We start from the raw sequence: 25,103 nt of genomic DNA on the forward strand, positions 1-25,103 counted from the left end.
AAAGCGTTGCATAACTAGTATATATACAATTGTCTTCGGTGTTTTGTACACAGCCGGACGTATAACTGAACTGATGGCACTCTTTCGCTGCTTACACACTCCTCCCTGTTGCTGACCAATTGAAAAGAAGACTATCGATCAGTGCGAGACAAGAGAGGATCATCTTCTCTTGGTACGAGATTGGTGTAAAATGTGATAATCGAAAGCATACGCACCGGGTTTGAAAAATGGTATTCGTTCCCCGATCTCAAGATTCCTATTTTTGTCTTATCAGGATCGACCATTGAAATATAAAAATCATATATCCCACATGCAATCTTTCCAGAGTTTTACAACTGGTCCCGTGCTTCTGTTTCAGTTGAGCTTTGTTTGACTTACACACTTCACATGGGTGATATATATATATCACTTCACATGGGTGATATAAACCTTAGAAATTACCGTGCAGAACTACTTCAATCAATGATACAAACACAGGTCGGGTAGCTTGTAAAATGCTTCGTAAAGGATTAGCAAAAGTTTCGTCCGTCCTTTGAAGTATCGTTCATCTTAACCCTACACTGATCAGACGGGAGCTTAACGGCCGATGGCCATTCACATTGAATGCAACTCCTCCATAACTTCCCGTGTTAGTAGATGCTGACCGGAAGTAGGGAGAGCTGAGGTCACCGCACCAATTATGGCAGTGTTTTTTGCAGTTATTTGTATATCCGGAAATGAAGAAACCAGAGTAGAAATGATGATCACAGATGAGTAGCTGATATTCATAACTTGTGTCTGCTATGCCTCCAGCTGTCCAGCGTTCTGGCAACCGTGTTTTGTAATTTCCCGCTGCTACAAGAGTGGAACTGAGTTTGTATGTGAAGAAGGCTTTATCTCCAGATGTCTCGTCCACAAAAAGAATCTCCCGAAACTGCAAGCAAGGAACAAACCATTTCAAACCGAAATCTGTTAAAGAGTCTCTTGATGGGAGTGGCAAATCCAAAAGAGAGCTCAAATGGGGCCCTATTTTGCATAAATAGGGGGATACTTTCGACCCTCTATATTTGGGAACGATACGGGTCCCCCTCTCCTAGACCCCTAGTGGGCAGTTCCCAAAACTCAGTATCTTGCCCTTCTTTTTTGATTTAAAAAATTCGACCGACACTGAAGCTTCAGCGCAGTGAAAACGTTCATCCCAGCCCAATTATTTTGAAGTAAAATGCAACCATAATGTGTCGCTGAGGCAGTGTATGGTTTCTGTACCAAATGTACTCTTTTCAGTCGCTTTCCAAGACTGTTCAAAACCCTCCAGTTTCTCGTATTTTTCTTCGATCATTGAAAGCGGGAAAAGAATTGAGAGAGAACTGGACACCAGCGCAAAACGAGGGGCGCGATGGGTTAGGGGCGGGAGCAGAGAAATAGCGCTCGCTGTTTTGCCCTCGTATTTTTGCGTTGACTAGGGTGGCTATGAACAGTCTTAAATTCTCCTTGAACGAATTGAAGAACATTTATCTTATTTCCTCTCTCCAGTTATAAGCCCACACAATACCCCAAACCCGAAGGTCTAGCAACCTCAACCAAGTCTTGCCTTTCTGAGATTTTTTGAGTAAAATGTAGGTTAAGCGCACATATAAAGCACGAGAAAGTCAACGATTTCATAGAAAACTTCAATTTATGCGAGTTTCTTGAATGTTTTTCTTGAATTTCTTGAATGTTTTTTTTTTTTCGTTTCGTTAGTCTTAAGTCTTTGTCCGTGCCTAAGTGGCCCATACAGCCGGAGTTTATCCCGGTTTCCGTAGCATTAAGCGACTAGGAGTATTGCTACTCCCCCCTGGATGGGATGCTAGTCCATCGCAGGGTTACCCCAGCAGTAAATTCGCCGGTACCCATTTATACACCTGGGTGGAGAGAGGCACTGTGAGAATAAAGTGTCTTGCCCAAGAACACAACGCAGCGCCCCAGCCAGGTCAGTCTTAAGAGTCTTCTTAAATTTCACTTATATTTGCGAGCAAATATAGGCAACTTTTCTTGACCGATGTTAGCAATAATTGTGAAAAAAACGGAAAATTAGGCGGCTTGTAATTAATGTTTATATGAAAATATCAAGAAATTGAGGTAGCAACTTTTGAAGTTTAGGTAGCAACTTCATGGATTTTGGCAATTTTTTAGCAACTTTTTGGCATTCCAGTGAGCATCTTTCCAGGATTTTGCGAGCACAGTCGGGACAGGCCTAAATTCTACCTTAATGTTGTTACAGTCACTTCTATAGCCATTTGTTCCATAAGGCAAATTCTCGTCATACGTCACTTCCGTTTTCGAATCCACAAGGTCGTCTGTTGAGTAACACATTGTCCATCCTCCGCCAAATGACGTCATATCACAATAGACCCAGAACATGTTGAGCCCGCCGTCCGGCTGTACCTGGTACATTCCATCTTGAGCATGCGGGAATGCTGTCTTAATATCTCGGCAGCTCTTTCCTAGCAATCGATTAAAGAAAAGGGAACACCGATTTCGACGTTAAAAAGGGACGAAAATTGCTATTTCGATTTTTCTGCGTGTATATTTTAGTGTTGGAGCCCCTCTCTGACAAACACTTTGTATCGACTATGCAGGTGGGGCCTGGGACCAGCTCGATTGGTAAAGACCGGTAAACGTTTTATGTTCTCGGCCCCAGACCTCTTCTGTTTCTAAAATTCGTATTTCCTCTTATGATAAATTCGCCTCTTCACGTTATTTACTATCGTCATATCATTTCGTCATATCATAATCGTTCGTATTCCATTATGAAATTTCTCTAATTGCAATATTTATCACGAGCCGGTATTGATTTTTACAAGAGCACAGAAAATCCAGTAAACCAATCAAAACTCGAAGCAAATTCATGTAGCCGGCACGAAGCGCGGGAAAACTCATTGACTCGCGATTGGTTTTGGTTTTCCTCCTGATTGGCTGAGAAAGTGGCGCGAGATTTTTACACCAATCACTAGGCGTAGTAATGGAAACGGAAATTACTTACGACACTCCAGTGAATGTGCTCAATTATCTATACCTATTTTAATCTTTCTACACTGGCTAAGAATTTTATAGAGACCTACACACAGCGTCACAAGAGTAACCTACCCTTCAGCTGCATGATTTCACAGTTCATCCCGGTAAATCCCGCGGGACACAAGCACTGTAGTCCGGCAATATGGTGCATAAATTTGGGTGAATTGTGCGATTTTTGTTAAAAGCACCAAATTTGGCACAGTGATAGTATTCGATGAGCTGATCAATTTCAGATATAGGCCCATCCGGAATTCTGTCAGGGGGGACATCTTTTGGACCCAGGGGGTGGGGGTGGGTGGCATTAAAGCTTTATGGCAAATTTTACTGCATCCTTTGAGTAAAAAGCACCAAATTTGGTACAGTGATAGTATTCGATGAGCTGATCAATTTCAGATATAGGCCCATCCGGAATTTTGTCAGGGGGGACATCTTTTGGACCCAGGGGGTGGGGGTGGGTGGCATTTAAGCTTTATGGCAAAATGTACTGCATCCCTGAGGTAACAACCACCAAATTTGGCACAGTGATAGTATTTGATGAGCTGATCAATTTCAGATATAGGCCCATCTGCAATTTTGTCAGGGGGGCACCTTTCGGATCCAGGGGTGGGGGTGGGCAACATTTGGGCTTGATGGCAAAATTTACTGCATCCTTTGGGTTAAAAGCACCAAATTTGGCACAGTGATGGCATTCGATGAGCTGATCCATTTCAGTTATAGGCATGTATGAAATTCTGACAGGGGGGCACCTTTTTAACCCAGGGGGTGGGGTGGGCAACATTTAAGTTTTATGGTGAAACAACTAAACCAATTGGGTTAAAGCACCAAATTTGGCAGAATTATAGTTCTTAACGGGCTGTTGATTTCATATTTGGGTCTATTTGGGTTTCTTTCAGGGTTGCGTTTTTTACCCAAGCGGATGGGGCGGTCTCGTGTTGAGCTTTGTGCTCAAAACACCATTTTTGGCTCGTTTATAGCATTTAATGTGATCAGCAATTTCAGTATCAATGGGCTCATCTGAAATGGTTTATACAGGGGTAGGTATGTTGTTAACTAATGGTAAATTGATTGTGCATTTAATTTTTTGTTACGAGCACCACATTGATAAGATTAGCCTAGCTCATGAGCCATTACGGTATTTTTCCAGCCAGGGTGAACTATTTGATCCCTGAAGAAGGATAAAAATTTTTGAGCAAATTGGTGAAATGATTGGGCACGTTAGGCTAAGAGAATCAAATAGGAATCAAAGAGCATGACAATTTCAGCAATGTACAAGGGGTATTTAACATTTCTTCAACGGGCATTCAACGTTTCTTCAAAAAATGAAATGGAGGAATGTAAAACACAAGCTAACACAACGACACCCATATTCACTGTTTCCGCCATCAGCTCTCACCATCTTGTTAGACTGCTTTCAAAAAATCTCACCCCACTTGCTTTGTAGTCTCACATCAGGTTCAACCCTTCGGGGAATTCCTACCCTGTTTCTAATCCCGGATGAGGAGACCTTCTCTATCCAAACGAAAGAGAAACTCACATGGGCTATGCGAGGTTATCATATGTTATTAAAGGAAACCTTCGAGAGTTCTTCTTTCTGCACAGAACCGCCAAGAGGCAAAACAAGTGCAGCGCGCTCAGCCAATTTCTTACATATGTGGATGTTAACATCCCCACATGTACGAAACTTATCCTTGTGTTGTCATGAAAAGACAGACACCAGTCTACTTTTTGCATGCACCGGACTGTGATCATGACAACCAAAACTTTAACAAGTTCGTGATTAGAACAATGGACTCAAATATCTCTGATTTATATACTTCAGATCAGTGGATTGCATTGCCTTCAGAGTAAGAAAACAGTTCTTTGCTATATATTAGTGCACAAAACTCTTACAACTCTTGGGAAAAAAACGCCACGAGTCTTGAATTATCCAGCTGTAAACCTCAGCATCCAGAAGAAGCGCAAAGGCACTACCTGGGCAGCATCAGGTGGAACACCGCGAATGAGTAAGTTGAAACCACATGGCATAACGACATTTCCGCTAATATCATCGCTATTACTCGCAAATACTGGAAACTTACATGGGATTTTGCATATTTTAACCGATAAAGGACAACACTTTTCGGCTTTTAGAGTGGAGTTATCGGCTAGGTCCCGAAATTGAACAATTCTCTTCAAAATCAAGGCCATTTTTCAACCTTTGTTCGATGCCGATCAGAAATGGTCATTATATATCCTTGATTTCGCATTTCCAGAGAAATCTAAGACTTAATTGCTACTTTTTCTAAGAAAACTAAAAATGTCTATAAACATATTAATATAAAAAATATTAGTGTTTGATGCGAATGAAATATTTGACAGTGGCCCGAAAAATGCCTATTTTTCTAATTTTCCAGCTGTTGCGGTGGGCCCGAAGGGGCAAAATATTGGCTCCTAACGCGGCCAGAAAATCATTTTCAATCAAACCAAATGTTTTATTTCTAGCCTCGGTAAAGTCTTCCAGTTGCCAGAGTTAAAGGCAAAGTTATTTTTTTGACCCGAATTTGAGTGGGTTGTCTTCAGAAAGACAGCCTCTAAAATCTTTTTTCAGACCAAAACAAACGTAACCCTGAAACTGCTGAAAGCATACCAGAAATGTCCATTGCTGAAATTGAACAATCAAGCTCAACAAATACTATAGTTGTGTCAAATATGTCAACTCAAAGGGCGCAACAATTCCACCATAAGCTCAAAAGGATACCATTGATCCCCCCTAGACCGAAAAAATACCCCAGAAAAGCATTTTGGATTAGCCCATAGGTGTAATCATCATCTCAGTTAATTCTATAATCGTGGCAAAAATGGTGCGAGCTCAAATGGCCTGACAGTGTAAAAACTCAAACGGAAACCACCACCTCCCCCTTGGTCCAAAAAGGACAACTCTGAAAGAATTCTGGATATAGTAAACTCGATCATATCTAAAATTGATCAACTCATCATACTGACTATAACAGTGTCATTTTTTTAACCAGAAAGGTTCAGTAATTCTACCATAAAGTGCAAATGCTATCAACTACCTCTCCCTGCGTCAAAAAGTGTCTCCCTCTGGAAAAATGTCGAATGAGCCCTCAGCTGAAATCGATCAGCTTATCAAATACTATCACTGTGCGAAATTTGGTACTAAAAGAATGCAGTAAATTTTGCCATTAAGCTCCAATGCTACCCAACCCCACCCCCTGGGTCCAAAAGGTGGCCCCCTGTCAGAATTCCGGATGGGACTTTATCTGAAATCGATCAGCTCATTAAAAACTATCACTGTGCCAAATTTGGTGCTTCTTACTCAAAGGATGCAGTACATTTGCCATAAAGCCCAAATGTTGCCCACCCCCACCCCCTGGGTCCAAGATGTCCCCCCTGACAAAATTGCGGATGGGCCTTTATCTGAAATTGATCAGCTCATCAAATACTATCACTCTGCCAAATTTGGTGCTTGTTACTCAAAGGATGCAGTAAATTTTGCCATAAAGCCCAAATGTCGCCCACCCCCACCCCCTGGGTCCAAAAGATGTCCCCCCCTGACAGAATTGCGGATGGGCCTATATCTGAAATCGATCAGCTCATCAAATACTACCACTGTGCCAAATTTGATGCTTCTTACTCAAAGGATACAGTAAATTTTGCCATAAAGCCCAAATGCCGCCCACCCCCACCCCCTGGGTCCAAAAGATGTCCCCCCTGACAGAATTCCGGATGGGCCTATATCTGAAATTGATCAGCTCGTCGAATACTATCACTGTGCCAAATTTGGTGCTTTTAACAAAAATCGCACAATCATTTCACCATATTGCCGGACTACTGGAAAGTTGTTGGCGACAAGGAAAGGCAGGTAGCATTGTCTGGACATGAACTTGATGAGCAACGATTCTTAAAAAATAATAATAAAAGCGAGAAAAAAAATCATGTTTATTCTTGTTTTGCTCTTTTGTAAAGATTTAAATTTAAGGCATTCTCTACTTTCTTCGAGCCACCCCGCAAAGTCTCTCTCACGAGAAAAAACAGCTTTAATTTGCACTACAAAACCCTTCCCAACGAGTCCACTGATATGAAAGCGCCTGTTGTTACGAAGTGTCATTCAGTTCAGTGACTCATAGCCCAGCCAGAATTTGAATCAAAGAGCACGTCAAATGTATCATTTTATGTACCTCAGTCCCTCTGTATATGAAACCAGGCATGGGAACCAAATCATCAGGGTGTCGGATGTGATCCGATTTGCTGAGCTCACAAGCGTGTCCATCAACCTGATAAGGCCCCAGGTTATAGGAGAGGCACTCCAGCTCGCCGTAACACCTAATCTCGCATTGGTCGCCGTTGTTTACCGTCAGCGTTTTAATCACGTGACCAAGAAGGGCTTTGTCAACAACGGGATGCAAGTAGTGCAATTCTCTGCATACATCTGGAAACACAAACCCATTAAAGCGTTAGTTAAAATTGCATGACCTTACATTTGTAAAACCTACAAAGCTGGTAGAAACACTTGAGCTATCTGTTTGTACAGGTTATATTTTCAATTTGAACTATTATTTCATTAACTTTTTTATTACAGGGCCGTAGCTAAAATTTTGGCATAGACACGGCAAAAGTTGTGACTGTCGAAGGCAGGAGACGTTATCGGGGTCTGGAAAGAAAATTGTGCAATCTAGAAGTTCTGAGACACTATTTATCATTTTTTATGAGGTATTTATTCAGAAAAATCAATCAGGTTAAATTGGGGATAATTTTCTCACCTTTTTTCTTTGCTTTGTTTTGTTTTGCTTTTTTTATTATTATTATTTTTGGGTTAAAATCTAGACGAGGCAAGTGCCTCATCTTGCCTCTTGCTAGTTACAGCCCTGTTTAACATCATTTTTAAAACTGACCTCCTCGAGCGTTTCTGGCATTTTGTCAGAAATTGTTGTAAAATCTTAGTACAAGCAGAACTTCTTCAAACTTCTGGTACAAGGGAAAGATTTCCACGGCGTTAAAAAGCTTCGTTGGTGATATCGTAAAAAGCGCTAGCCATAGACAGCTTCAGGATCATTCCTTCTGTTAATTAGTGAATCTCGTTGAATTTACTATTTGTTTCAGTTTGTGTCAATCCTGATGCTTCGTTTAATACACTCTTTTTCTTTTATAAGAGTCTATTTTATAAGAATAGTGAGGCTGAAATTTGCGAAATTTTAAGAATGTTTTAAAAAGTCTGAGATTCAAAAGGAATATAATTTTATGTGTTGAAAATTTGAAAATACAATTATATGTTTTTAACTAAATCGTATAAAATTTGTCCTTTCTCTAAACGGCAAAACTAGCCTTAAAACAATACTGTACTACCCAAATATTCGATGCTAATGACAGTTCGACGAATGGTACAAGTAATACTGGTAATACATATGTATGGTATACTACGGTGGCTGGTTAGGGTCATAATAGAAACATGATTTTTTTTAGGGACGGACTTAATTTTCAAATAAAAAACGATGTTTTAAAGCACTTTCTTTCTTTATTACACTTGTATTATTACACTTGTAACCGTGATTTACACTTCGAACGGGAAATTTACACTCACAACTGTAGATTTGCACTGATCACTGTAAATGTTACAGTTATAACTGTAAATTTACACTTATAACGTACTTACAACTGTAAATATACACTTATATCTGTAAATTTACACTTATAACTGTTAATATACACTTATATCTGTTAATTTTCAATTACAACTGTTAATATTCTATTATATCTGTAAATTTACACTTTTAACTGTAAAGTTACACTTATAACTGTAAAGTTACACTTATAACTGTAAATTCACAATTATTCACACTTATAACTGTATATAAGTGTGAATTTACAGTCATAATTGTAAATTTACATTTATAAGTGTAAATTGACAGTTATAAGTGTAAATTTAGTTATAACTGTAAATTCACACTTATAACTGTAACTTCACACTTATAACTGTAAATATACAGTTATAAGTGCAAATTTACAATTTTAAGTGTAAAGTTTCAGCTATAAGTGTAAATTTACAGTTATATAAGTGTAAATTGGCAGCTGTAAGTGTAAAACAGTTGTAAATTTACAGTTACCTAGAATTATAAGTGTAAATTTACAGTTATAAGTGTAGAATTTACAGTTACAAGTGTTTTTTTTTTTTCAGTTGTAAGTGAAAATTAAATTTTGTTGTGAGTGTCAATTTAGAGCTAGAACTGTAAATTCAAAGTTACAAGTGTAATGAAGATAAGTAACAGTGATTCTGCGGTTAATTTTTAGTGCTTTAAAACATCGTTTTTGAATTTGCTAAATTAAATTAAGTCAGTCCCTAAATAAAATCATGTTTCTATCATGGCCCTAACCAGCCACCGTAGTATACAGCACAAACGGGAATGTCATAAGCTAGCTGTAATCTAATATAAGAATATTCATAAGAATATTTTCAGGCTAACATTTGCAGAAAGATAAGAATATTCAGCCTGGTCCGGATAAACAATATTCTTATAGAAGAAAAGGTTGTATACAGAGAAAATCTAATTATATGCCCGCCATCTTCATAGCTTAATTCTCTTTTCTTTCTTCTTTTCCTGTTTATTAAGTGTAAATATGTTGACACGCTTAATTGTGAGCCATATTAAACAACTCTAGTTGAGAGCATTTTGCAATTGGCCTTCGTTCAAACAACAACCATATCCACACAATACATAATGCATTGCTTATAGTCGGTCAAAATAAATAGCGGCATATATTGGGTAATAGCATGTTTGATCATCAACTCCGCATGAAACCAAAAACGTTAAATAAAGAACTTGACATTGTAATATTTCGCCATGTGGACTATCGTTTTATTCACTGACTTATTGTTTTCACAAGATTAAAAATGATAATACTAAAGCACCAGTGCTTTAGTCGTTAATAATCTTGTGAAAACAATTAGTGCTTTGTTTTATAAACAGCTGTAAAATATGTCACATATAAACTTAATATAAATATGCATTTTTGGTGGCATTTATTTTTTTCTTTCCGAAAACGAAATCTTATGCCCACAGATGTACTTATCTTAGTAAATTAAGAAGAGTACGATTACTAGGTAAGAGATTGGAACCGCGAAATGTTTATTTTGAGCCTTGCATAAGTTGCAATTGCCTAGCTATAGACCGGTTTTCTGCCAACGCGTTGTTGAACAACGCGGAAAGATTAGGCAATTAACTACGAAACAAGAAAACAACGTTGCTCGCTAGACCAAACATCTACAAAAAAACTTAAAAAGGTACCTTTTAGATCAGTCAAACGTGAATAAGGGTCTGAATGTGGCTTAAATGGTACCTGAGAATTGGTCAAAATTTTAACTGTCAGCTGAAAAATGGCACGTTTTTTTAACTGCAAAGTGAGATTGAGGTTTCAGGCAAAACATGCTTTCTGATAGCTGAGAAATTGGCTGAAATTTAAACTGATAGCCAAAAAATCGCTGAAAACTTATCTGATAACTGAGATATCAGCACCCCAATTCAGCCCCTCTTAAATTATATTTGGATATAAGGAAACACTGCAATTCAAAATACCTGCTCTCACTGACTAACTAGCAACTCGAGCGATATCGATCTTTTCCTACTTTCACAATATAAGTCACTTACCGTCTCCTTCAACGCGAGGTAAATAAATTGCAATCAAGATGTTAAACACAGAGAATAAAATGAAGATGGCAAACATGTTGAATGTATGAAATTATCATTACAGCTCAGTCCTTCGGCATCAACAACCAGCTGCCTCCGATTCTCACGAAACAAAGAGGAATTTTCACCAGGAGTGTTGTAAACATTTTGTAACCATAGCTACCTTAATATGCAAGTAAAATTGATCAGTAATTCGTAGTATCAAGATTCTAAATCAAGTAACTTTTTTTAATTCGTATCATCATCTTTAACATTACAAAGAAGGTGATACATTAAGTTATTTTTTGCTGAGTGGTTAAAAGAAAATTTGGTTTGCAGTTATCTAACAAACCTTTTATTTGCTAATACTAATTTAGCCCTCAGGTGATTAAGAGGAGAGTGGGAAAACATCTAATTATAAATACTTTTTACATATGAAGTCTTTTCTCTTGCGAATTCTGTGCTGATAAGTCCTAAACAGTACCTCAAAAGATATTGTGTAGCCATGTTTCTCAGGCTACTTGTGATACAATACATATATCTTATTAACCAAGCGTAAAACCAAAATGTATTCACCAGGGCCGTACATAGCGGGGGTGCGGGCAGTGGGGGAGAAAAAAACTAAGAAAACTAAAGGTGTGCGGAGTTTGCTCCCGCAGACGAAAAAACCTAGGTACGGCCGTGATTCACTCTGGCCAATCCAAGGACACAGACAATCCATTGAGCCAATCAAAATTACAATAAATTAATGTAATCTATTGAACCAATGAAAACTCGAAGTAGCTTTATGTAGCCGGTGCAAACTCGGATAAACGCGTGTGAGCGAGTTACGATCGAGTTTTGGTTTTTTCTTCTGATTGGATCAGAGACAATGGTGCGAGATTTTTAAACCGATCACTAAGCGTAGCAATGCAAACCCAAAGCAAATGCTAATTACTTTCGACACTGACTAAAAACCGGTCTAATACAATACATTTGTCACTCGCGTATGAGGACAATGAGGATAAAGGTAACAAAGAACTGATACAGCTTCTTTCCAACTATTGACACTTAGTTGTGTGTTTTTGTTTGGAGTTTTGTTTGCACCACTGAACTGTTTTAATTGTCAAACTCATTGTAGACTAGCAGTAATCGATAAAAGAGTTAGATAGCATGGAAAATCGTTCCTCACACTCCGTCGGCGCTTTAAGAGCTTGAGATCTTCATTCATCTTAACCCTACACTGATCAGACGAGAGCTTAGCGGCCGATGACCATTGACATTGAAGGCGACGCCTCCATAACCAGGCGTGTGAGTAGATGCCGACCGGAAGTAGGGAGAGCTGAGGTCACCGCACCAAGAATGGCAGTGTTTTTTGCAGTTGTTTGTATATCCAGATATGAAGAATCCAGAGTAGAAAGAATGATCACAGATAAGTAGCTGATATTCATAACTTGTGTCAGCTATGCCTCCCCCAACCAACAGTCCTGGAAACTGTGCTCCATAATTTCCCGCGGCTACAAGAGTGGAACTGAGTTTGTATGTAAAAAGAAGGCTTTATCTCCAGTTCTTTCGTCAACAAAAAGAATCTCTCGAAACTACAAAAAAAAACAAATCTTTCACCTAACTATTTTGCCAACTTAATCATCGTTTTATTCCTTTTAGGCAGAACTCTCAAATAATGTTTCACTTTTTTGAAGACAAACAAAACCATCAACGTGCACTGAAGTCAAAGATCAATTCTGCAAAGCCTAAACTGGACAGCTTCAAATTAAAAAAATATTAAAAGATACAATTGTTACAGTCAGCCCTGCCAAGTTTGTCTTCATTTTATTCTAGTCCCTGAAGAAGAGTTCAGAAGAGAAACCGAAATATAGGGCAAATCTGCATACTTCAATTTGTGATCTTTTTTATATTTTCAAACTTTAATTAGTGTATTTTTTAATTTCGTTTCTTTTTTTTTTTTTGCTTGACGTTGCCTGAATGTTGTTACAGTCTGTTCGGTAGCCATTTGTTCCATAAGGCAGATTCTCATCATACGTCACTTCCGTTGTGAGTTTCACAAGGTCGTCGGTTGAGTAACACATTGTCCATCCCCCTCCAATTGACGTCATATCACAATAGACCCAGAACATGTTGAGCCCGCCATCTGGCTGTACCTGGTACATTCCATCTTGAGCATGCGGGAATGTTGTCTTAATATCTTGGCAGCTCTTTCCTTGACCAAAAAGGAAAGGTAAAGATGGCAGAAGCTCATGATGTACTAGGTATATATGTTAAACTATATAATGGTGATGATGATGATGGTGATGACAATGACGATGATGATTAACATTTATATCACGCAAATTTTATGTAAATACGATCAAATTCTCGTTACAAACAGATATTATGCAGGAACTTTGCTCGGTGTTTGGCGGTGGAGATGAGTTCGGGACCACCAAACACAAATTCAGATAGTTGCAGGGAGGACCTTCGGATTACAAGTTCAGTGCCCTAACCACAAGGCCACGCCGCCTCGTTACCTTCGGGGGGGGGGGGGGAGGTCGTTACTTTTGTAGCTTACTAGGTATATATGTTAAACTATATAATGATGATGATGATGATGATGATGATGATGGTGGCCTCCCATGGTATTTACATGTATTTACTATCGTCATTGTCATATCATACCCGTCCGAATTCCATTTTGAAATTTCTCTAATTGCAATATTTATCACGAGCCAGTATTGATTTTCAGACGCCATTACAATTCATTCTAGAGCACAGAGAAGCCAGTGAACCAATCAAAACTCGAAGCAGTTTCATGTAGCCGACACGAAGCGCAGGGAAACGCAGGTGATCGACTCAAGATTGGTTTTGGTTTTCCTCCTGATTGTCATTGGCTGAGAAAGTGGCGCGAGATTTTTTAACCAATCACTAAGCGTAGTAATGCAAAACCCAAGGCAAACAGTGACTCATAGCCCAGCCAGAATTTGAATCAAAGAGCACGTCAAATGTATCATTTTATGTACCTCAGTCCCTCTGTATATGTAAACAGGCATGGGAACCAAATCATCAGGATGTCTAATGTGATCCGATTTGCTGAGCTCACATACGTGTCCATCAACCTGATAAGGTCCCGGGTTATAAGACAGGCACTCCAGCTCGCCGTAACACCTAATCTCGCATTGGTCGCCGTTGTTTACCGTCAGCGTTCTTATCACGTGACCAAGTAGGGCTTTGTCAGCAACGGGATTCAAGTAGTGCAATTCTCTGCATATATCTGGAAATACAAACCCAAGCGCTCGTTATAAATGCGTGATCTTGCATTTTTGAAACTGATAAAGGCGGTAGAAACACTCAATAAAAGTTCGCAGAGCATATGAGTTATCTGTTTGTACAGTGTATATTTTCGATTTGAATTATTTTTCATTAACTTTTTTAAAAGGGCCGTAGCCAGAATTTTGGAATAGCTAGACAAGGCAAAAGTTGTGAGTGTCGAAAGCACGAGACGTTAGCGGGGTCTGGAAAGAAAATTGTGAAATCTAGAAGTTCAAGTTGTATCATTTTTTAAAAGACATTTATTCAGAAAAATCAATCAGGTTCAATTGAGGATTATGTTCTCACCTGAACGTGTTTTTTTTTTAAATTTGCGGGTTAAAATCTAGACGAGGCAAGTGCCTCGTCTTGCCTCTTGCTAGTTACGGCCCTGTCAGAAACTGTTGTAATCTTAGCACAAGCAGAACTTTTTTAAACTTCTGGTACAAGGCAAAGATTTTCACGGCGTTAAAAAGCTTCGATTGTGATATCGTAAAAAGCGCTAGCCATGGACGGCTTCAAGATCAATTCTTTCTGTCAGTGAATCTCGTTGAATGTATTATTTGTTTCAGTACATGTGTCAATCCTGATGCTTCGTTTAATATAGAGAGAAAATCTAATTATATTTCTTGCCGTTTAAGATCATATTCAAAAAATTCAGCAAACCATTTTTCTTCCAGAATGACATTTAACATAGTTAGTAACGAACTATAAAAGCACTGGAAATGCGTATGGTTTTGCCAGTATTTCGGTTTTATTCAAAAACATTCCTCAGGGCAAGTGTATACATCCGCTGTATAAGCTATCGTAAGACGCCAAATGTATAATTGTTGTACACACGCGCTACAGTTTCGCTTTTCTTTTTTCTTTTCCCTTTTAAGTGTAAATTTGCTGACACGTTTAATTGTGCGCCCTATTAAACAACTCTAGTTGAGGGCATTTTGGTCGTTGTTCAACAACAACCACACAATAAATAATCCACTGTTTATGCTCGGTCGAAATACATATATTGGGCATAGCACGTTTGATCATTAACTCCGCATGAAACCCAAAACACTAAATAAAGAACTTCACTTGGTAAATATCTCGCCATAATTTACTACCATTTTATTCAATGGCACTTCAGTATTATAAATATCGTTTATAATTTATCGAATCAATTAGTATTCTCTGTTTTATAAACAGCTGCTTTATAATTTTACTCTATAACTGAACTAAATAAACATGCATTTTCAGTGTTATTTATGTTTTCTCTCTCAAAACAGGAAGATGTTTCTCTCCCTACAGATGTACTTATCTTAGTATTAAGAAGAGCACCGCTTTCCAGCTAAGGAACTAGTACGAAATGTTTATCAGTTTCGAGCCTTGCATTAAGTTGTAGTTGCCTGTCTATAGACCTGTTTTTGCCAAACAACGCACAAAGTTTAGGCAATTATTTACGAAACAAGAACTGACACACGTAACTCGGTGGACCAAACCCTGATCTAAAAAACTTAAAAGATACTTTTTAAATCAGTAAAACTTAAATAAGAGCCTGAATGGGGACTAAACTGATGACTGAAAACTGGTCAATTTTAAATGTCAGCTGCGAAATGGCACGTTTTAACTGATAGCAAAGTCAAATTGAGGCTTGCAAAACATGCTAATTCTGCTAGCAGAGAAATAGGCTGAAATTTTAACTGATAGCCGAAAAATCACTAAAAATGTATGTGATAACTGAGATTTCATCAACCCCATTCAGCCCTTCTTGAATTTGGATACAAGGAAACACTTGAATTCAAAATACCTGCTCTCACTGGCTAACTAGCAACTCTAACAATCTTTTCCTAATTTCACAATATAAGTCACTTACCGCCTCCTTCAACACAAGGTAAATAATTTGCAAACAAGATGTTTAGCATAGAGAATGGAACGAAGATGGCAAACATGTTAAAAGAATGAGATAATCATAAAAGTTTCTTCAGTATCAACAACCAGCTGCCTCCTCACAACAAAAAGAGGAGATTTTCATCACGAAAGTTGTAAACAATTTGTAAGTTACCATAGCCACCTTAATATGCAATTCAAACTGATCAGTAAATCTTCCGTCACCACGAGATATCGATATTCCAAATCAAGTAACATTTATTTAACATTGCAAAGTAGGTGACACATTAAGATATTTTTTTGTTGTTGTTGTTGTTTTTAAATTTTTTATTATTATTATTTAATTGCAACACACACACAAAAAAAGCTTATTTACAAATCAATTGATACAGTTACTTACATTACTTACAGAAAAAAGACTACTTACACTACTACGGGACAGTTACTTACATTACATTACTCACAGCGAGTCTCTCGTAGCTCAGTTGGTTAGAGCGCCCAACCGGTATCTGGGAGGCCATGGGTTCGATTCCCGTCGGGGACTCAGAATTTTTTTTTCTTTGTCCCACGCTCGTGTCATGTAGAATAATTTCTTCACTATCATCACTCAATACAATTATAATTGAGTGGTTAAGTGGTTAAAAGACAATTGTGTTTGCAGTTATTTTACAAACCTATTATATGCTTATATCTATTTATATTTTAGCCCTTAGGGGATTAATAGGAGAGTGGGGAGACATCTAATTATTATTACTTTTTACGTATGAGGTCTTTTCTCTTGCTAATTCCGTGCTGATAAGTCCTGAACAGTACCTCAAAAGATATTGTGTAGCCATGTTTCTCAGGCTACTTGTGATACAATCTTACTAACCAAGCGTGAAGTCCGTACTGAGAGAATACAGCCCTAGGTTTTGACAGTATAAAATATGGATTGCGCGAGGTTAGGATCGATTTCCGCCGCTCTCTCAAGTCTGGTCTTGGTTGGTAATCGAGCCTTAGCGAGGTCCTTACACCGAGGGCAGATATTCTTCCTACCACCGGTACGGCCCCGAACAAGCTTAGTCAATAAGAGTTTTACCACCCCCATTTTTTCAACGAAAAAAAGCTGAGAGAAACTTCACCTGGTCATTAAATGAAAGAATCTGATTGGTCGATTTTAGTTATAACTCTGGCCATTCACAAAGGAAACAGACAATCCAATGACCCAATCGTACTTTACAATTAATTATTACAATTCATTGAGCTAATCAAAACTCGAAGTATATACATGAATATATATAGCCGGTGCAAAGCGTAGAAATACGCATGTGAGCGAGTCGGGATTGGTTTTGGTTTACTTCTAATTGGATAGGAAAGTGGTGCGAGATTTCTAAACTACTCTTACTAATCGTAGGAATGCAAACCCAAAGCAAATGCTTATTACTTTCGACACTCAAGTGAAAACCGGTCTAATACAATTTATTAGTCACTCGCGTATGAGTGCATAAAAAACAAAATGTTGCCTTATTGGCCAATGAGAATAAATGAAATCAAGTAACAGACCAAAGAACTGATACAGCTCCTTTCCTACTCGTGACACTTAGTTACGTGTTTTCATTTGGAGCTTTGATTGGTCCACTGAGCTGTGGCGTTTTAGAAGTGACTGACTGACTGTTCCTCACAGTCGGTCATGCGCTTGAAGAGCTTGACATTGTCATTCATCTTAACCCTACACTGATCAGACGAGAGCTTAGCGGCCGACGGCCATTGACATTGAAGGCAATGCCTCCATAATCAGGCGTGTGAGTAGATGCTAAACGGAAGAAGGGAGAGCTACCGTCATTGCACTACCTATTGCAGAATTTTTTGCACTCAAGCAAAGGACTCGTGTAAGTGCCATTGAAGAGTTTCATCTCAGCCCTACACTGATCAAGCGACTGCTTAGTGCACGATGGCCATTGATGACATTGAAGGCGACTCCGGCAAAGCCTGCAGAAGTAGACGCTGACCGGAAGTAGGGAGAGCTGAGGTCACCGCACCAATCACCGCATTGCTTAAAACAATTTGTATATCCGGATATGAAGAAACCAGAGTAGAAGGCTGTATCACAGATGAGAAGCTGATATTCATAACTTGTGTCTGCTATGCCTCCTCCTTCCCACAGTCCGGGCAACGGTGTTCCATAATTTCCCGCGGCTACAAGAGTAGAACTGAGTTTGTATGTGAAGAAGGCTTTATCTCCAGTTGTTCCGTCCACAAAAAGAATCTCCCGAAACTGCAAAAAACAAAAACCTAGCTTTCCGTAAAAAAGAACGAGGCCAGCCAATATTTTGCCAACTTTATCATCGTTTTATTCTTTTTAGATACTACTTGTCTTAATTAGATACTACTTGTCTTAATTAGCATTTTTTCTACTTATTATTCAACTCACTGTGCTTTGTAAACCATTCAACTGAAGATGACAGATGCTCTGTCGAAACATGTCTTTGAAAATTGTCGTTTTTCTTAAAATCTTTACGTGTCTGCTGTTCTCAAGACCTTTTGGAAACTCTAAAATAATGTCCACTTTTTTCGGACAACAAAAACGCCACTTTTATTTTAAAGACAAACAAAATTATCAGCGTGCGCTGAAGTGTAAGATCAATTCTGCAAAGCCCAAACTGGACAGCTCACATTAAAAAATATAAAAATATAAAATTGTTAATTGTATATGACAGTCCTTTCAAGTTTGTTTTCATTTTTTCTAGCTCCCGAAGAAGGCTTGTTTTAGAAACGAAATATAGCGCAAATGTGCATACTTCAATTTGTGTACTTTTTGTATATTTTCAAACTTTGATTGAAGTATGTTTTTATTTCGTTTTTGCTTTTCTTTTCCTTGACGTTACCTGAATGTTGTTACAGTTGGTCCTGTAACCATTTGTTCCATAAGGCAGATTCTCGTCATACGTCACTTCCGTTTTCGGATTCACAAGGTCATCGGTTGAGTAACACATTGTCCATCCTCCGCCAAATGACGTCATATCACAATAGACCCAGAACATGTTGAGCCCGCCATCCGGCTGTACCTCGTACATTCCATCTTGAGCATGCGGGAATGTTGTCTTAATATCTTGGCAGCTTTTTCCTTGATTAAAGAAGGAAAGATAAAGACGACAGAAGCTCGTAACGTACAAGGTAATATATGTTAAACTATACACCTGGGCCCAGTTTCTCGAAGGGAGATAACGCTATCCACCGGATAAATTGCTATCCAGTAGATAAATATTAACAAAACAAACTACGCTATCCACTGAATAGTGCTTTACCCGGTGGATAGCGTTATCCACCCTTTGAACAACTGGGCCCTGATTGAAGAATCGTTGACCCATGAAAAGCATACATCATGAGCGATGCGACCCAAATGTTTACTGGGAAAACGGTAAAAAATAACTGTCGTCTGTGACAGAGTAAACATGATAATAAGACAGGTTGCATAAATCATGCTCTTAAGGAACATTCCCCTTTTTCACGATCCCATAATACACCTTGTTTACTCCCCAAAACTTTTGCATTAGCATTGTTTTTAATTTCACTTGGGACGATTGTACGTCATTGTTAATCCCAAGAGAAATTGAAAACAATGCTTATGCTAAAATTTTGGGGGTAAACAAGGTGTATTATGAGAACGGTGAAAACAGTGAATTACTAAGCTTACCAAGGCTGTCTACCCAAAATACCATTGGGTCTTAACGTTCATGGCTTATGCTTTTCACTGGCAAGGTCAACGTTTCTTCAATTAGGTGTATCATGATGATGATGATGATGATGAAGACGATGATTTACATTCATATCACGCAAATTTTATGTGAATATGATCTAATTCTCGGTATAAACAAATATTGTGCAGGAGCTTTGTTCGGTGTTTGGCGGTGGAGATGAGTTCGGGACCACCGAACACAAATTCAGATAGTGGTAGGAAGGAGTAATTTCAACCCAGGACCTTCGGATTTCAAGTCCAGTGCCTTAAACCACAAGGCCACGCCGCCTCGTTACCTTCGGGGGGGGGGGGGGGGGGGAGTCGTTACTTTTGTAACTTTACTGCGTAGTATGCTTATTGTTATGTACGTAGAAATTTCTAAGAAGAAATCGAATTGCAACGTAAATTCAGTCACATATTCTCTTGCCCCCCAGTAACGTAAAACACTGAACAACGCTATTTCAGAAGGAACTTTAAGCCACAGTAACTGAGTTGATAATCAAGACTAATAGTTGTGATATAGTCATTGTTCAAGTAGCACGAGCCGGCTTACCTTTCATCGCTTCGCAGATTCCTTCACTGTCGTACAGACCGCTGACACATGTGCAATTATATGAGCCCATGGTATTGACGCAGATCTCGTTTATCGAACAGTTGTACTGATTGGTTTGACACTCGTCTATATCTGCAGAAAAGAATACATTCCAGCGAGGGAGGTGAAAAGAACGCAAGAGCTAAGTAGAAGCAGAATGCTTGCCATATTTAAAGTGTTCGATGTTCGATGTTCTAAACTCCCTTGTGGGCCATGTGAAGTATTTGTAGCTTAAAAATTACAGGCTGAAGTAGCAGACACCTTACAAGGTGCAACTGTCACACCTACCCGTTTCACAGTTCATCCCGGTAAATCCCGCGGGACACAAGCACTGGAATGCTGTTGGCGTCAAGGAAAGGCAGGTAGCATTGTTTGGACATGGACTTGATGAACAACGATTCTACAAAGAAAATGGATAATGTTTTGAAAAACCGGATTTTATATAATCACATGTCATGTCTGTAAAATTGTTGTCCATTCAGACATTCGTAATAGTTTGATCAAATGATTTGCTCTAAATATTGGTGTGGTCGTTTTTCATGAGGCTCTGTATTTGTTCAGCCGTATTTTGTATCAGCTTGTGTAAATACGCGTTTCATTTACATTTGTTTTTCAATTTTATTGCTTTACCTCGATATAAGAACCTGTGAAATTTTTCTTTGTTTTGGAGGCATTGTTTTCTACATGTGTTTTTTTGCTCTATATTGCTTCAAGGTTCTTTTTTGCCTTAGCCATTCTTTGTTTTACGTCACTAGTGAGTTTCACAGGCTCTTACACTGAGGATGAGCCCATTTTAGAGGCCCTAGCATTTTTTCCGACATTCTAACTTTAGCCTTGAAAAAAACCCAAACATCTTGACAATGTCTCCACCACGAGCGAAATGGGCGTTTTCGGAATTTGTTGTGCAGCTTTTGTAATCGATAAAACAAACTCTAGCTTAAAAAGATTATAAAACACTGCGTACCTTACTCACTCTGTAAATGTAACCAGACACAGGAACCAAATCATCAGGGTGTCGGATGTGATCCGAGTTGCTGAGCTCACATGTGTGTCCGTAAGCCTGAGAAGGTCCCAGGTTATAAGAGAGGCACTGGTGCTCTCTGTAACACCTGATCTGACAATGGTCATCTGTCTTCACTTGCACTGTTTTAATCACGTGACCAACAAGGGCTTTGCCAGTGACGGAAGGTAAGAAGTGTAATTCCCGGCATACATCTGGAAATACGAACAATGTCTGTCAATAAAACTGAAATTGAAGAAGCAGAGACCGATACAACGTAGAATGAGAGAGTTAGTCTTGTACTATATTTCGGCTGGCCAAACCAGCCTTCTTCAGGTACAATGAAGTTTACATTGGCTATGTTTAAATTTATATGGTGATAATGATATCTTACGAAATACCGGAAATACGTAAAACTAAATACAGGAAATATGTAAACAGTGTGCTAGTATAAAACAAAAAATTTAAAATATGCTAAGCTTAAAAAATGACAACATAATAATATAAGTAAACAAACTAATAGGTTTCTTCGCGTATGTTAAGGCCATCGGGAACAAGTGTTCTGCCTTTTAGAATTAAAAAAGCTTCCCTGGCCTTACGGATTGAGTCTCGGTTAGAGAAGACTTTTTCGATGGGGATTAATTGTATGTCATTAGCAGTGTGGTTAGGCGAGGAAGTGAAATATAGTACAAGACTAACTCTCTCATTCTACGTTGTATCGGTCTCTGCTTCTTCAATTTCAGTTTTCTATGTGTCAAACCGATTAGATCACTCAGTTGATCCAACGTATACCGGTAGGAGATCGTACACGGTTTGCTTGCTTGAACTTTTAATATTCTGTCAATAAATCTGCAGTCTTTCTGAAATCAAACTGAAAGTGACCAGCTACGCTCAAGAAAGCGGGCTTAGCCTTGTTTCTATCGTGATTTCTCCCCCGAATAAATTTATGAAGGCTGAATACAATTATCCCGCGCCCTTTGAGCTCAATGCTGACGCTAGACGTCCCTGCGCTCGCAAAAAAAAAAACTATTAAGAATGTATTCGAACTTTCTTTTCTTGCGAAAATTAAAATAGAGGAATATTGGATTATTCTGTTTTTTCCTTGCGTCTGTGATGGCCTTGCCCTCAATTAACTCTTTTTAAATCTGCTAATTTGAACATGCCAATATTTCTCACATTTATTGGTTAAAATGCGCTTCATTTTTGGCAATTTTATCAAATTTTAATAGTTTGAAGCTAGATGAGAGTGATTGTCTTCAATGTTTTAAACCAATTAGGATGTGTAAGGGTAAACACGTGTAAATGAGTTTTCCGAAAAAGGAATTTGTTCTTCCAAAGAGAACTTTGGCAGTTTTTGTCTTCAAATTTAATGAAGTTAAGTCAACTTTATTTTGCACTATTCACACAAATAAAAAATATTAAAAGATAACATGAATAAGGAATTGTAAAATTGTTTTCATATTACGTGATCTTCGTATACTCAGAATTAGCCGTCAACAGACTTAAGTAAAATAAACCAAAACGTTTTGGCAATAATTCACAAAGTGACAAGCCGAAACAATTCAACTCGCTGGTTGAAATATTTCACAAACTTAGCAATGTTGTTGTTTTATTCCTCGGATTTTTAAGAAAGTGGGCACAATTAAGAATGAAACAAAACTTTTTTAATTTCATTATATTAAGTCACTTACCGCCTCCTTTGACGTTTGGGAAGTAAATTGTAAACGACATGCTAAACAATGAGAACGGGACGAAGACCTCAACCATACCGACAATTAACTGAGGTGAGTTATCCATCAAACTTCTTGTAACAGCACTTCACACATGAATACCATTTGCAACTCAACGATTTACACAGATAACATCTTTATTTGTGATAATTGCAGGAGGCCAAATTCTTTATTCCGTTTGTGTTCCGTGTAACAATGGCAACCACCACATGCAAATAAAAATATTGAATGAAATAAATTATTGAACAACCTTCGGTCGAAGCCATCGATTAGCACAAGTTTTACGCTGTTTATTACTTTTTCGCGCTTTTTTTTAATACTGGCAAAAATATTCCTCGAAACGAATATTATTTTAGTATCGTTGTATACCAAACAATTCCAAAGAAAACAGAGGATTCACTATTCTCATTAATAATTATGACGCGGAACAAGGGGCTTTGCCAGTGACGGAAGGTAAGAAGTGTAATTCCCGGCATACATCTGGAAAAACGAACACTGTCTGTCAATAAATCTGCAGTCTTTCTGAAATCAAACTGAAAGTGACCAGCTACGCTGGCAACGTTCAATTGTGAGAAGTCGAAGAACCTCAAGAAAGCGGGTTTAGCCTTGTTTCTATCGTGATTTCTCTCCCGAATAAATTTATGAAGACTGAACACAATTATTCCGCGCTCTTCAAGCTCAAGAGCTCGAAAACAACAACATAGAGCATAGTAAAATTAGGTTGTTACAGAGTGCAATTTGAAGTTTTTTTCTCGTAAAATAAACCAGTCTGTTGCATTGCAAAATTAACTGTGTTGAAGCTAGTGATCGAATTGAAAAAACCGACACAAAAATTATTCTTAGTACTGTACTGATAAAATATAGAGATCCTTAGATATTAATGAAAGCTTTGATGCCAGCGTAAATGCTTAAACTACCTATTCTAGTATTTTTGTTGTTTTTTAAAAAAATAAAAACTATTAATAATGTATTCGAACTTCCTTTTCTTGCCAAAATTAAAATGGCGGAATATTGGATTATTCTGTTCTTTCCTCGCGTCTGTGATAGCCTTGCCCTCAATTAACTCTTTTTAAATCTGCTAACTTGAACATGCCAATATTTCTCACATTTATTGGTTAAAATGCGCTTCATTTTTGGCAATTTTATCAAATTTTAATAGTTTGAAGCTAGATGAGAGTGATTGTCTTCAATGTTTTAAACCAATTAGGATGTGAAAGGGTAAACACTTGTAAATGAGTTTTCCGAAAAAGGAATTTGTTCTAAAAGAGAACTTTGGCAGTTTTACTAGTTTTTGTCTTCAAGTTTAATGAAGTTAAGTCAACTTTATTTTGCACTATTCACACAAATAAAAAATATTAAAAGATAACATGAATAAGGAATTGTAAAATTGTTTTCATATTACGTGATCTTCGTATACTCAGAATTAGCCGTCAACAGACTTAAGTAAAATAAACCAAAACGTTTTGGCAATAATTCACAAAGTGACAAGCCGAAACAATTCAAATCGCTGGTTGAAATATTTCACAAACTTAGCAATGTTGTTGTTTTATTCCTCGGATTTTTAAGAAAGTGGGCACAATTAAGAATGAAACAGAACTTTTTTAATTTCATTATATTAAGTCACTTACCGCCTCCTTTGACGTTTGGGAAGTAAATTGTAAACGACATGCTTAACAATGAGAACGGGACGAAGACCTCAACCATACCCAAAATTAACTGAGGTGAGTTATCCATCAAACTTCTTGGTACCATTTGCAACTCAACGATTTACACAGATAACATCTTTATTTGTGATAATTGCAGGAGGCCAAATTCTTTATTCCGTTTGTGTTCCGGGTAACAATGGCAACCACCACATGCAAATAAAAATATTGAATGAAATAAATTATTGAACAACCTTCGGTCGAAGCCATCGATTAGCACAAGTTTTACGCTGTTTATTACTTTTTCGCGTTTTTTTTTTAATACTGGCAAAAATATTCCTCGAAACGAATATTATTTAGTATCGTTGTATACCAAACAATTCCAAAGAAAACAGAGGATTCACTATTCTCATTAATAATTATGACGCGGAATTCTGGAGTGGGTGGATTACATACCCCTGTTTATTTATAGATGCTTGCTTTTAATAATGCTGAATCACCACGTTCATTATCTCCTTACTTAAAGATCCCTTTGCTATGATTCAGGACATTTTGAAAGCGATCCGCAAGCCGGGAAGTCTGGAAGA

At 38.1% G+C, this 25,103-nt stretch overlaps 1 protein-coding gene and 1 pseudogene across 3 annotated transcripts; both read right to left on the minus strand.

Annotated features, from left to right (window-relative positions):
* Window positions 1–434: 434 nt before the first annotated feature.
* On the minus strand, window positions 435–12,784 carry LOC144655079 (uncharacterized; annotated as a pseudogene).
* Window positions 12,785–16,361: 3,577 nt separating this feature from the next.
* LOC144653570 (uncharacterized) lies at window positions 16,362–23,295 on the minus strand. Of its 3 annotated transcripts, none has more exons than XM_078513606.1 (6): window positions 22,835–23,295; window positions 21,117–21,358; window positions 20,432–20,543; window positions 20,105–20,236; window positions 18,701–18,939; window positions 16,362–18,090 (listed from the first exon to the last, which is right to left on the minus strand). In XM_078513606.1, the coding sequence occupies exons 1-6, from the start codon at window positions 22,938–22,940 to the stop codon at window positions 17,725–17,727; spliced, it is 1,197 nt and encodes a 398-aa protein (XP_078369732.1). In that variant the 5' UTR covers window positions 22,941–23,295; the 3' UTR covers window positions 16,362–17,724. The 3 variants fall into 3 exon arrangements, with proteins under 3 accessions (XP_078369732.1, XP_078369731.1, XP_078369730.1); XM_078513605.1 differs by having other exon boundaries at window positions 21,108–21,358; XM_078513604.1 differs by having other exon boundaries at window positions 21,099–21,358.
* Window positions 23,296–25,103: the final 1,808 nt, after the last annotated feature.

Source organism: Oculina patagonica, chromosome 5 (genome assembly GCF_052425735.1).
Source record: "Oculina patagonica isolate OP01 chromosome 5, crgOcupat, whole genome shotgun sequence".
Lineage (NCBI taxonomy): Eukaryota > Metazoa > Cnidaria > Anthozoa > Scleractinia > Oculinidae > Oculina > Oculina patagonica.